Source organism: Mytilus californianus, unplaced genomic scaffold (genome assembly GCF_021869535.1).
Source record: "Mytilus californianus isolate M0D057914Y unplaced genomic scaffold, xbMytCali1.0.p SCAF_31, whole genome shotgun sequence".
In the NCBI taxonomy this organism is placed as follows: domain Eukaryota; kingdom Metazoa; phylum Mollusca; class Bivalvia; order Mytilida; family Mytilidae; genus Mytilus; species Mytilus californianus.
The window spans coordinates 1447680-1462809 of NW_026262681.1; the positions used below are offsets into that span (position 1 = coordinate 1447680).

At 31.3% G+C, this 15130-nt stretch overlaps 1 protein-coding gene across 1 annotated transcript; it reads right to left on the reverse strand.

Moving 5' to 3' along the window:
• Positions 1-15100, reverse strand: LOC127736477 (tubulin--tyrosine ligase-like protein 12). The gene is made up of 14 exons (XM_052247026.1): positions 14907-15100; positions 13508-13617; positions 12438-12599; positions 10781-10817; positions 9157-9316; positions 7874-8007; positions 7183-7373; positions 6402-6620; positions 4876-4987; positions 3778-3929; positions 3444-3528; positions 2536-2604; positions 1716-1854; positions 1-273 (listed from the first exon to the last, which is right to left on the reverse strand). The coding sequence occupies exons 1-14, from the start codon at positions 15039-15041 to the stop codon at positions 125-127; spliced, it is 1854 nt and encodes a 617-aa protein (XP_052102986.1). The 5' UTR covers positions 15042-15100; the 3' UTR covers positions 1-124.
• Positions 15101-15130: the final 30 nt, after the last annotated feature.

The following is a 15130-nucleotide window of genomic DNA, read 5'->3' on the forward strand; positions in this document are numbered from 1 at the left end:
AATTGATAAAATTTTGTTGGCTTAACATACAGTAGCAAATATTCTATGCATATTTAAAACAAAGAAAATACTAAAGAAAGAATAATATTAACAAACATTTACTGTATATGATAAAACTTTAATGTCACAGCAGTGTGACCGGTCTTCCTTCAATATCATCTAAGAACAAAGTACTGAACACATCATTGACAAAGTTTGGATGATATTTACATGCTCTATCACAGTCTGGACAAAAGTTTACTTCACAAACAACTGGCTGCATAATTCTCTCCCCTGAAAAAAAAATCTAACCAGTGAATAAGTTTCAAGAATAATTTTTTTTATGTCTCATAACCTAGTGAATGATCATGTCGAAAACTAAACTTAATTGTGTTTCATTCTCCATTTTAATAGATTATTAATGAATACATACTAGATTGACTGATTGATTTTTTTTATGTTTAACACCCCTTTCAGCACTATTATCTATTTCGTGGCATCCAGTTTTTATGGATGGAAGAAGCCAGAGTGCCCAGAGAGAAACACTGACCTTCATCAGAAAAACTGACAATCCTAGTCAATTAAGATTGGAATGGAATGCACCTGCCATGTGCTGGGTTATATTAATGCTAGAAGTTTCTAAGGCACTGCATTTTATTATTGAATTTAAGGATGTTCGCTACTCTGTTTCAAAATAACAAGCTTTTTAAAAGACTGTTATAAATTGATAGTATATAAATAACGGAACTAAAAAAGCAGAAAAAAATGAAGGGTCCGTGTGCTTGTTTTTGAGATTTAAGCCGTTGAAAATTTGGCGGGAAATGATTCTCTCTAGACTTTTCATACTATTAACATTGGCACTGTTTTTCTATCAAAAACTATGAAAAAATAACAAGGATTTTACAAGATTTTCAAATATAGCTTTTTAAACTATATGTTATAAAATTATGAAAAGAAAAGTAGGGCTTAGTGGGCAAAATTTTTAATGGCACTACATGGATAAAACCAGAGGATTCCGAATATCTGACAAAAATTCAAAAACAAGAGGAGCGAACATCCTTAAAAAGATAGAAGTACTTTGAGATTACTTTACGTATGATTATTCATTGCTGCTGTATCACATTGAAACTAAAATGACTGAATTTAGATACAATGTCAAGACAAGGATTTTGTAGTCCCATCAAAACAAAGGTAAGTCACTTGTTGTTATTTGGAAAGTCATATTATTGAAGGGGTTTGTAGTTTCAGAATAATCAACAAAAACCATCTAGGAAAATTAACTTACAGAGAGTACAGTGCTATCCACAAGCTATTATGGATATGTTTATTATTTTTATAGTTTGTATCATGTTTTTTAACTTGCAAATATGACATACAGAAAATTCTTGATAGCAGTTTTGCTTACACATCATTATTTTTAATATATTTAACTAATTCTTTTATCAATGAATAAATAATATGGTCATAAGAGATTACTGATTCAAAAACATGTCCCAGTGTCTAATTGTTTAATTTTGAAATTTACCCAGAACCTGTTTTTTCATACCAATATCTAGTAATAACAAGAAATACAAATTTGTTAAATTCCTGATCTCCTTATAAACAATTATTTTTTATGGATACTAAACTGCTCCAACAGTCCTTTTCATGTAACACAAACCTTGCGGTCATAAAACTACCATAATTGGACTTGAAATTTTTATGACTGCAAGGCCTGGTCTGAGAACAATAGTTACTTTTTGTATTAGTTTTCCACTTGAGTAACAAGTCCACAGCATACATGGCTCTTGACTGAGGTGATTGTGCTATACCTGCTGGAGCAGGTTTGGATGAAGCTGCCTCAAATAATTCTCTGAACATTTGGAATATACTCTCCTAAAAAAACAGTAAACTATAAATAAATATACTGAAAAACCTTCATTAATCAAACATTAATTATCTTCCAAAAGTTCTCTCTATATACACACAAGCACCTGAGTCCTCCATATAAATACAGTTACATATACCTTTCCATGTAAATATAAATAGATGTGGTATGATTGCTCCACAATAGACCAAATGACACAGAAATTAACAACTATAGGTCACCATATTATAATAATTATATAATAAAATTATAATCACAGATTATACCATAATTTCATGGGTTTTTTCTTACTAATACTGAACTTTTTTATGTATGTTTTATGTTGATTTTTTTTGGTGTGAAACATTGTCTTATCTGTCAAATCATTTGACAAGAAAAAATTTTTTTATAATGTACATTAATAAATCAAGGTTTTAATGTAATTCTATTGCAAATATTGATTCTTGATCCTTTGCTAATTTTATGTCTCCAATATATTTGAAATACAGTATTTTTTTATCAAGGGATTACTAAATTGCATTTAATATGAAGCTAATGTTCAGTCACAATGTGACCAATAAAGTCATTGACCTTACTATACATAGATTACAAAAGAAATGCTACTTCTTTATACAAACTGTTTAAAAAGAGGCCAGGGTCATATGTACAGATGAAATTTCAGGTGATTATGATATTGTTTTACATCTTACCTCCACTCCACTCCACTTGTGATCTGGGTATTGACTGTCAAACATTGGTATAAAATCATCATAGTTTACCTGCAAAATTAAGAACATACTCAGAATAGTTTTTTTACTACCTGTTTTGATATTACTACTTTGCATGTACTCTTACTTTTATTTTGAATCCTCTGCAGATTTTACTCCAACTGCTTAAAAATTAACATTATTTGTGTCCTAAAACCATTCAATAACTCAACAGTTTGAGCTTCTTCTCTATTGAAAATGATTTCATTGTAAGTTCAATGACTTTTTTTTATAATTTGTTTTCATTTCTTATAGGCATAAAAATCCCTAGATCTCATTTTAAATAAATGGAGACAGTGTCCATGGGACGCAGATGATGCCCCACTTGCATATAAAGTTATAAAGGGGCATAACTTGAGAACAGTACAAGTGACGCTACCCGAATTCGAACTTGATCTGTGTTTTGTGGTAATAAGCATTGTGTTTAAGTTTCATAACATTTTGTTGAGGCAAACTAAAGTTAAGAGGATGGAAACTAATTTTGGGATGGATGTACGGACGGATGTACAGACATACGCACATACGGATGGATGAACGGACGGATGTACAGACATACGCACATATGGATGGATGTACAGACATACACACATAAGATGGATGTACGGACGGATGTACAGACATACGCACATACGGATGGATGGACGTACAGATGGACAAGGGTAACACTTAATGTCCCCTCCACCATGGCAGGGGCATAACAATATCTTTGTATTTGGTTCTCCACAAGTCCTATTATTCTTTGGTTGTCAAACATTTTAGCTCCGAATGAGACAGTTAAAGTTTTTATTAAATTTGTCATCTTTGCATTATTTTGTGATGATTGATGATATCTTTTTATAACATATACCTACCTGTTTGAGATTTTGGCCATCTTCCACATAGTTCATGACTGTAAAATGTTTTTCATAATCATCGAATTGATCCAGAGAGAAAGTCCTAATTAAACAAAGAAAAGAATATATCATTATTTTGATGTCTTAAAGGTTTATAATTTATTTTTTTCATAACAAAAGTATGTGAAAATTGTTAAGTATTACTACAGCAGAATATGAACAGGGTAACATAAAAAAACAGGCTTTTGATTAATAGAGGTGACATTTATAGCAAGTTTGACTGTAGTGAAAATTAGAGTCTAAGTTTACAGTACATGATAACATACTACCAAAGCATTTAAATTTCACTTACTTGTTTGCAAATCTCAACCAAAAGACTCTGTACACATATAACTTGAGAGGCTGCACACTTGAAAGTAGAACAATGTATCTTATATCAAACTTTACATCACCGATCTCCTCTCTGTGGAACAGGACTGGATCCTCTACATATTTACATGCCACCTAAAAATAATAAATGGCAATAAACTTAATAATATTGTAATAACCATGGTATATTGTTATGGACTGATTAACAGTAACATTTTGTGTTCTATTATACTGTTATTAGCTGGCTGTTTCTGTGTTGGCTCTGGTACAAATTCGAGAGAATCTATACCAGGGCCAATACAGAAACAGCCAGTTCATAATACTTTTATCAAATGACTAACCCTTTGAGCTAACTAAGAAGCTTACTGTTAAATACATTAAATACATTGTAGGTACAGGAAATCACATATAACTTGTTTTTTCCCAGTCACAACAAATTGTTTTCTTCATATATTGATGAAATTTCTGATTTCCAGTCTAGGTCCTTAATCTATGCCAATGCAATTCAATTTATCTAGCAAACATAAAATACCTGGTAAGAATAAATGAGACATAATCAAATTATACCATTCTTAGTGATGACCTTGGCGCTCCTGTGTTTTTGATTGACAGAGATGAAACAATGATGATAAATTGAAACTTCTACTGGGAAAGGTTGTGAAATGTTTCCACTTTAAATCGTAACAAATAACAGATTATTATTAAATTTTTCTTATTTAAATTGAATAGATGTGTCTTCGTCCAAAATTTGGTGAACCGTTATTGAAAATCTTGTATTGCTTTTTGCCCTGGTCCAATATGGCTTTTTCCTGTATTGAACCAGGTTGAAAGGCAATATCAACTCATGATTTATATCAACAGGGTGACGTCATCAGTATTGCACATGCTGATTTATCAGTATTAGAGCTGATTTGCTAATATCATTTAATGATTGTTTATAACAAATGAGGTTTACTAAATAACATGTAAAATCTAGAGTAGCTAATGTCTGTATAACTATGTATTTTGATAAAAAAAAAATCTGCTAGAATGACATTATTGCAAAAGCTACAGGATGTTTATGTGTCTTTATATAAATTACCTTGGGTCCTGATTCTGGAAGCCTGACAATCTGATTTAAGTTTGAGGTAATATGCATGTCTAAACCTCTAGCTAAATTCCATGGTTTACATATCCAGTGGTTATCTAAACCTCTGAAACATTAAACAAATAAATGTGGATAGTGTCCACATGTGGACACAGATGATGCCCCCGCTTGCATATCATATAGTTATAAAGGGACTTAACTGAAGAACGGTAAAAGTGACGCTACCCAAATTTGAACTTGATCTGAGTTTTGTGGTAATAAGCATTGTGTGTAAGTCTCATAACATTTGGTTGAGGCTAACTTAAGTAGAGAACAGAAACTAAAAATTCAGCGATTTTTGTATTTGTAAACACGCATAACTCTAGAACTGTTGTGTATAAGTTTTATAACATTTTGTTGAGACAAACTAAAGTTAGAGAACGGAAACGAAAAATTCAGCAATTTTTATGTTTATAAAGGGACATAACTCAAGAATGGTAAAAGTGTTGCCACCAAATTTCGTACTTAATCTGTATTATGTAGTAATAAGCATTGTGTATAAGTTTCATAACATTTGGTTGAGGCAAAATAAAGTTAGAAAACGGAAACAAAAAATTTGTACTTGATCCTAGTTTTGTGGTAATGAATATTGTGTATAGGTTTCATACTGTTTGGTTTGGGCAAACTTAAGTCACAGAACGGAAACTAAAAATTTTGCAATCTTTAGATTTATAAAGGGGCATAACTCAATAATGGTTAAAGTGACACTACCCAAATTCAACTTGATCTGTGTTTTATCAGTGGAAGTCAAAATTAAACATTGCATTGTATAAAGCATTGATTGTAGTTGATTCAACTATAATCATGGAAAAAGGAAGATAACTCCAATTTTAAAAATTTCTTGATATTTAGAAGAAAATAAAAATTTAGCAATTTTTCCATTTCTAAAGGGGCATAACTCTAGAACGGTTAAAGTGACGCCACCATAATTCAAACTTGATCTGTGTTTTGTGGTAATAAGCATTGTGTATAAGTTTCATAACATTTGGTTGAGGCAAACTTAAGTTAGAAATTGGAAACTAAAAATTTAGCAATTTTTCCATTTGTAAAGGGACATAACTCTAGAAAGGTAAAAGTGACGCCACCAAAATTCAAACTTGATCTGTGTTTTGTGGTAATAAGCATTGTGTATAAGTTTCATAACATTTGGTTGAGGCAAACTAAAGTTAGAGAACGGAAACCAATTTTGGGACGTACGTAGTTCTTCATCTCAAAGTCACAGTGTTTCTACAGGGAATTTTGATTTACTACACATACAAAAACATTTAGTTTGAAGATCTTCTGATACAATCACAACCTATCAATTTTGTACGAGCCCAAGGATAATCCCTAAGGAAAAATCTTTCAAAATTAATCTTTTGTAATTGACATATAGCGCATGTTCAATAAAAATACAACTTAAACCCAAAAAACATTGATGATAAAAAAACATAGGAATATTAACTTATATCAATCATACTTTTAGATGTAATTTAACTCACTTTTCCTTTCTATTTTGGAAATATGAAACAAATAATGGTAACTCTGTTTGTAAGTTATATGTCCTTGGAAGCCATGCTGGCTCTGTTTCCATGGTTTCAGGGTCCTCAATGTCACTTCCTGCTCTACGACAAACAACTGCTAACATATCCTTCACTGTAATCACACATTCACAGGGAAACTGATTTATAATTTTCCAAGGGGTCTCTTCACTAAACTTTCTGGAGAAAAAGACATACTTTGAGGAATTCATTACTGTACCAGGCAAAATAAACTGAAAGAGGGAAACTTTTTTTTAATGATTGAGAACAAACTAAAAGATTAATGAATCAATTTCATTTTGGTATTAGGGCAGCTTTATATCATTCAATGCAAAGCTAAACAATTTGTAGACATGAAGCTATGAAAACCTTATGCATGAAAATAATATTTTTTTTTACACTGGTCACATTATTTTTTCTTAGGTCAAACAAAACACTGCAGACCTCTGAATTATGGGTAGATCAGGAGTATTATGATGTGATTGAGTAAACAACACATGAACATACACGTTCATATACATGTATAGCTTGATTAGTCTATTTTCTTGCATCTTTCTAAAACAAATTGTGTAGCCACAACAAACAGGTTGTTACATGTACGAAGCATGTACAAATGTCAATAATAAAAATTAAGTACCATTTATTTGTCAATTACTAAGAGTCTTTTCTTGTATTTGTCTTTGATAATGTGATTGTTTCCCACTTGATTACAAGATTTTAGAAGGACTAGTCTATTACTCACTTATAATCTTTCCAATGTGTATTGCACCAAATAATATCTGCCTCTTCAATAGTTTCTACAAGTTCAAACCTCCCATCTGTCAAAAACTTGGGAAAACTTTGATAATTCAAATAAACTTTAACATTTCTGTCTTTAGATAAACCTGGGTAATCTGTTCTCATATCAGGAAGGGTTTCATCCTGCTTATGGCTCTGCAATGAAAGTTAACAATTTCATATTGATATACAAATGTATACATCTCTAAAGTGTTGCGAATATTTTTAAATTTCACAGTTAAAAACAATAAACCGGAACTTGATTGTAAACTTGTTTACAGTAGAAGACGTTCTCTTACTCATTTGAAATTGTAGATCAGGATTTCACATTTGAAAATAATACACTGGAACTTAATAATAAACATGTTTACAGTAGAAAACGTTCTCATATTCATTCGAAACTGCAGATAACGATTTCTTATTCTTGTTATTTATTTGTTATTGTTCTGCATGAAAAACACAAGTTTTCAGTTTTATGGATAAAAATCTCTTTTGTTTGCAAGTATCATTAGTACAACTGTTTTGACGCCTAGTTTGGTCAACACAATTTTTCACATGTTGAATATCATGCCAATAAGGTATTCCATAATGAATCATCTAAATATTTTTAGAATTCTCATTATTTTTACAAACGTCAACGTCATATTTGCAATTACCAGAAAATATGAAATGTCTGGCTCTTTTTGTTCATAATCTATTTGTTTAAGGTCACATGGTTGCCATGGTAACAGTCTGCACTGACATACATCTTGACTGGAAACATTTTCTGCAAAATTTCTGGTGACTTCTCCTACAATGAAATCATAGATACATGAAAGATAAATTGAAAATCACCGCTAGTTCTGATAAATCAGACTTACATAATAACAAGTCCAATAGAAAACTTCCCTAATCAGGTTTGTACCAAATTTTTGGTATGAAGATCTATGTTACTTCATTCAATTTAAAAGTTATAAAAGCATGGAAGCCCTGGAAATGCAGTTTCTGTCTACTCAATAGTTTTGTGACTTTCATTTTTCCATTTTTATGGAAGGGGATCACACCTGATAGAAGACTATATGAATTAATATAAAAATAAAGAGATGTGGTATGATTGCCAATGAGACAACTATCCACCAAAGTTCAAATAAAGTTCAGATAATTAACTTCATTCTTTAATAACTTTCAGAAAAGGCTATTGACAATTAAGGTTTAAAATTAAAACTTTTAATTCCATTATGTAGAAAAAAGCATTTTTAACTAGTCAAATTATTCGATATTATTCACAATGCAATAAGCATGTGAGCTCCATTTTATTCTAATAAGTTCAAGATAAGACGCTTAATAGTAAATCACAAAATAATTTCATGCCAAATCACAGAAGTAAACAATTATCGGCCATATTAAAAACTTTTACAAGTATGATATCAATCATACAACGATTTACTATCACTTGATAGGCAGAAGAAATCCTGCATATCAAATCTGGACACTTATAATCAAGTTGAAAAGCCAGTCAATATTTCAATTCATTTATAACTGTGTAACTATATGGATTGTTCAATAGAAATTTATTATTTTCAATACATAATAAATTAAAACACGGATATAATTATTACTTTATTTTTGAAAAACTAAATAATGTGATAACCAAACTTGTTCACTTGGAATTCCAATTAATCTTGTAATCAAGCATCTGGGAGAATTAATATTAATATGCTTTACAGTTTATTTTACATCTTTGATCATGGATGTACAATAACTGCATGAAAAATCACCATTCTTTAGGATTTTTTTATTACATATATTTAATGGCAAAAAATAGAATTTTCAACACAGCAGAAGAAAAATCTAAATGTATATTCATCAGTTTGGTATGATGACTTGTTGACTTTGGTCAAGTACCAATATGGCGTCTATGATACCATAAAGGCAGAAACTGCCTTAAAAATCACTTTACCTCCTTCTTCTAAATCTTGGACTGGCCAAAGTAATGTAAAAGATATCTGTAATGGGGCATAGTAAAATGGAGCTGTCCTAAATGAAGGGGTGCTTGAGTGTTGTATTCTGGACCCAAACTCATCCATGACATACCAAAGTGGCATGGCTTCATCTGATCCCTGTAATATGAAACAATATAAAATCTCTGATTGTTTTATAGAAATGATGCTAGTTGTATTGTGAGCAGAAACCATAATTTATGGTTACATTATCGCTTTTACAACTAACCTTATCTACAGTACTCTACATCTGCATGGTTTTGTGATACGATAAATTGAAGTTTATTTTTGGGCATTACAAGGCTGGCTTTGCACATTCCTGGTGAAGATTTACTTTTAATATTCCAATACACCCATAACTACTATGGCGTTTGTACAATTAACTTCAGATTGAGAAGATGAAAATCTTCTTGATCTCGTAGAATTGACAATTTATGAAACCAGTGATTGTTACATTTTCTCTGGTGTCTCAAATTCTGTGGAGTGTTTCAATTTCAGTTAAATGTGTTACCCTTAACACTCAGTATACATTAATTCCATTCAATGCAATATTAAATCAAAAATGAAATAATTGAGTAAGTCGTAAAATTTAATCAGCTTACAACTGCTCAAAATACATTTTACTTCAGATCTTGCCCTGAGCTGATAGACAAGTTATCTTTATGCTAATTAATCAGTTTTGAAAAATTGAAATGTTTTAAAGGTTAACAATAACAATCAATATACTGGACAATTGATCTGTCAAATTAAGTACCACGGTGATCATTTTAAAATTCAACAATATTTCTTAATGATTTCAATACATATTTGGGGCCTCGGTGGCCGAGTGGTCTAAGTAGTCAAACTACTATATCACTAGCCTGTCAACACTGAGGTTGTGAGTTTAATCCCCCACAGGGCATGTGCACTCGAATCTAATCTTAATTGACTAGGATTGTTAGTTTTCCTACCGAAGGTCAGTGGTTCTCCTTGGCTTCCTCCACCAATAAAAACTGACTGCCACGAAATAGCACAATAGTGTTGAAAGTGGCATTAAACACCAATCAATCAATCAATACACATCTATATCAAATCTATAAATTTTGAAAAAAAGGTTTGGTTAACTGGTTAGCGCTTTTGGTATTCGATATTCAGTCCTTTTGACGGTTAACCGGTTAACCGATTAACGGTTGACAACACTACAAAAAACAAACAAAAGACAAACAGTCCAAAAAACACATTTTATATATAAGATGAGTTGTAAAGACAATGCCTTCATATGAATCAGCACACCATCATCATACCCCTACTCACAGGCCTCATTCAGCAGGTGTATAAATATTGAAATTCATTTTTTTTAATATCTTTTAAATTAGAATAAACATTTATACATGTACCAGTATCTATAAAGAATGATTGATTGTTTCTAGCTTAATGTCCTAATTGTTAAAAAAATTTCAACATAAAAATTTGATGTACAAATGCTAAAGTTTCAGAATCAGAAACAACTTATACTGCAATTTAAAATTACTGTATCATCAGTGGAGATTTATTTTTTAAAACTACTATTTTTTCTAATATAAATACACGTAAAATCATATTTACCCTTTCTAAATGGCCAAAGCTGTAAGTCTGGTTATATCTGAAAAAGAAATGAACCTATTTATCTTTCAAAGATAAAATGTTCTGCATTAATTTTCATGTATTAAATAAGTTTAAATATAATTTCAATGGTTTTTTTTTTCATATTAAACAAGAACATAAGTGTAAAATAACAAGAGGCTCTCAAGAGCCTGAATCTCTCACCTGTAATTTTTTGCTTAATTTTCATCAATGATTATTTTTGCTTTTCAATATATATTAACGAGTGGCTTAAAAATGCCATTTAAATGTTCTTTGTATCTGTCATATTTTCTTCAAAAGCAAAAAAATGCATTTTACCCCGAAGTTCCATTTTAGCCATAGTGGCTATGTTTCTTGACATACAAGGAAATGAAATACAAAATTTATACCAGATACTCTAAAACACATTCAGCCCAAGTTTGGCTGAAATTGATTGATTTGATTGATTTTTGGTGTTTTAACGCCACTTTTAAGCACCGCTTTTGGGCTATTTCGTGGCGGCCAGTTTTTATTGGTGGAGGAAGCCGTAGTGCCCGGGGAAAACCACGACCTTCGATAGGAAAACTGACAATCCTAGTCAATTAAGATTGGAGTCGAGTGCACCCGCACGAGCGGGGTTCGAACTCACAACCTCAGTGTTGACTGGCTAGTGATTACAGTAGTAACTACTTAGACCACTCGGCCACCGAGGCCCCAGCTGAAATTGATTCAGCAGTTTCAAAGGAGAAGATTTTTTAAAGTAAGCAAACTAAATGAACAAATTGTGAAAAATTGTCTTTAAAGGGCAATAACTCCTTAAGGGGTCAGTTGACAATTTTGGTCATATAAAAACTTATTTGTAGATCTTACTTTGCTGAACATTTTTTCTGTTTACAGTTAATCTTTATCTATAATAATATTCATGATAATAACCGAAAACTGCAAAATTTCCTTAAAATCATCAATTCAGGGGCAATAACCTAAAAATCAGATACCCCATTTGGCTGATAGTTTCAGAGCAGGTAGACCTTGACCTAATGAATACTTTAACTTCTTGTCTGATTTGGTCGAAATACTTTAGTTTTGAGATATGTCAAAAACTGCATTTTACCCTATGTTCTATTTTTAGCCATGGCAGCCATGTTTTCTGAGGAAACAAAATAAAACACAAACTTTATTCTAGATACCCTAAGGATCATTCAGCTTAAGTTTGGAAAGGTGAGCTAAAAATGGTGCCCTGAAAAATAATCATGTTTAGAATGAAACTTTTGAAATTTAAAATACTTCTAAAACAGGTTTACCAAAAGTTATATGTCCCATCACACTGATGACATAGTGGACAGCAGCCCTTTGCAATCTACTGGAAAATTTCCAATTCTTAAACTTTGAAGACTTTCTTCCTGTCGATCTTATTATGACAGTTATATCAGGGATGTACATTTACATCATTTCACAGTGACCTTGATGACTATAGATCTTAAAGCGCACAGTACTATATTTGGTTATTGATTTCTCTACTGGTGTGTGACCTTAACAATGTTTTGATATTCAAATTAAATTTGTTCTAATATCTTTAGACAAACTTTTTGGAGTATTTTTAATAAAAGTATGAGCACTTTTTCCACAGCACATTTATTATGTGAAATATTAGATAAATTACTTCCACATTTCTGTGAGTATTTCTTCAATAATCTCTTCTTTATCTTGTTCTGTGTCAATCTTCATCAAGTCTGCCATTCTTTCCATTAGGCCTTGGATCATCTGTAACTGTAGTCCAGCATCTTTTGTTTGATATGTCCAAGCATGATCAATCAGGTATATTCTAAAATAAAAAGAATGAACCATCAATATTTTATTACAGCAAACTAAATTTTTATGAGTTCAGATTGTTCTAAACTTTTCAGTTTTATCTTGCAGGGTAAACAAAATAATTTCCAGGACAAGACATTCAAAGATTCTTTCAAAATGTTACAACTATAATCAGAGCAAAAAAACAAAAAAGAATTTAAACCCATTTTATTGCTTATCTTGATTTATATATTCAAAAATTCCTTGTTATGTTTTCCAGGCAAAATAATTAATATAACATGTCTAAAAAGTGATGACAATAACTTGAATTAAATCAGTAATAGGACTATACAATAAATGATAGTTGAACAGCTGATTTGCTAAACACATGCTTAAAGCAAGCAGTGGATTATCTATTATTGTCTTGTAAAACTCAGCACCCATTCCAAAACACATACATGTACATGATACATACATTGTATTAAATTTAAGTAAATAATAAATTACTTTATTCCTTTTATGGTTGTTCTTTGTCTAGATATAAATTGTATATGCTAATTCAGGATAAGAACAATCTAAACCTTAACAGTTACACCCAATTGATAGGTTGTCAAAACTGAGTTGAGAGGGACTTTCAACAAGTTGAGAGTTTTGACTGTCATTGTAAAACAAAGGTGTATTACATGTTGGTAGACTGTTTCAATAGGACACATTTAAAACTTTCCGAGATAATGTAGTTGTTGTATGGTTTTTTAATGTATATACAGCATTTCTAGGCTAAGATTTGTCAACCCATCCTCCAACACAAAAACTACTACATATTTATAAAAATGTACATGAAACAGTGCCAGACTCGTAATATAATTTATGATGGAAATTAAGTAGTGATTTTGTAGGGTAAACATGTTAAATGGCAATGGTTATTGAGAAATATAGTCTTACTGGTTTGGATCTTGACAGGAAATTTCTTTCTCTGTAACTACCTTCCATTTTACATTGTCTTCCTCATCCATATAACATAAAATTTTGAATGAGCTGCCAGCATCGAAAATCTGCAAAAATAAAACAAATTCGATTAAACTTTTATCAAATGTAAATCAATACTACAATAATTATTATACCACAGTTACATAGCATCCTTTCTTTATGATGGAAGTAATTATCACAGCTTTCAAATTGCTTTCCAAAAGAAATGACTACTGAAGTCTTGATGAGGATCCAGGATTTTGAAATAAGGGGGCCCATTGGCCCCAAATCTAGACAAATTTTGGAGTGGAACCAGTAAAAAGTCTATAAAGGTAGCTCTAAAACGGGGGTGGGGTGGGATGGGGGCATAGGTGTAAAATATTGACAAATATAATACCTACCCATGTTAAAATTAGCATAGAGCATGGCATGACAGATTTATTTCGATTCTAATAGGAAAATTTTGAACTTTTGTACCTCGAATCGGACCTATAATACGCGTTCAAAAGGCATCCATTTTGATTTGATGAAGCCAAAACGTTTTAGAAAATCAACTGTTTCACGATAGACAAATGAACAAATACATGTACATGTAATCTTACTTCATGAATGATTTTATTTAATTTCCTAGCATGCAACACCAAAACAAAATGTCCATTTTGATTTCCGGTGTTATTCAAAACACAGCTGATGTTGCAATTTCAATTGTGACGTCAATCAAGTGCAGCCCATGTTTTATTGGAATTAGAACATGGCCTTGTTTCCAAAGCAAAAAAAGAACGTCATATTAGAATTACAAATAAATTTTTAAAAAGTACTTGATTAAATAATCAGTATAACTATTGTCAAACAATAACGTTTGAGCTTAAAAATGAAACAATTATAAATCATAAATAAAAATGTAGTATATATTTTTCCTTTTCTCCATCTTTTTTTTCTTTTTTATATCGCAAAATAGGAAAAAGCAATTGAAGATCAGGAAATATATGCTATATAGAGACAAGAATTTGGTCTAGTGGTAATGATTCGGTCTAGTGGTAATGCATTAATCACTATAATATCTCTGAACCGTCTGACCATTAAGCTGTCAGACTATTGAACCTTTGGATTACCACTACGGCCCTAAGATTTTTATCCTTATTTAGTTATTACTCATGATCCATATAAATTTATTTTCTGAACTGAGTGTTTTAAAATTATGACAGCTCTTGCTAATGGATTTTATGTATTGTTCTCTGTTCTGTTTAAGACAGGTGCAGTCCATAAGGAAATGTACCTCGTCTTCAACAGCCTGATCACAAAGATTATGACTCTGGTTTCTTGTGCAGTTATATATATAGGCAAAAAATAAACCAAATGAATGAAAATGAAAGACCTCATTAGCCAACTTTTCGTGTAAAGTTGGCCATAAAATATCAGGCACTACAGATGATGACAACTGTGCTCCATGTACAGCTTTAAATTCTTCTTGGCTCATTTTCCTTTGAGATACATCGGTGGCATGTGGCATGTTTACAAACAGGACATGTGCTGGAACTCTTTCCAGAGAAAACCAAAAAAGTTGTTAATTTTGCGTTCTCGGATTTAACGATAACATTT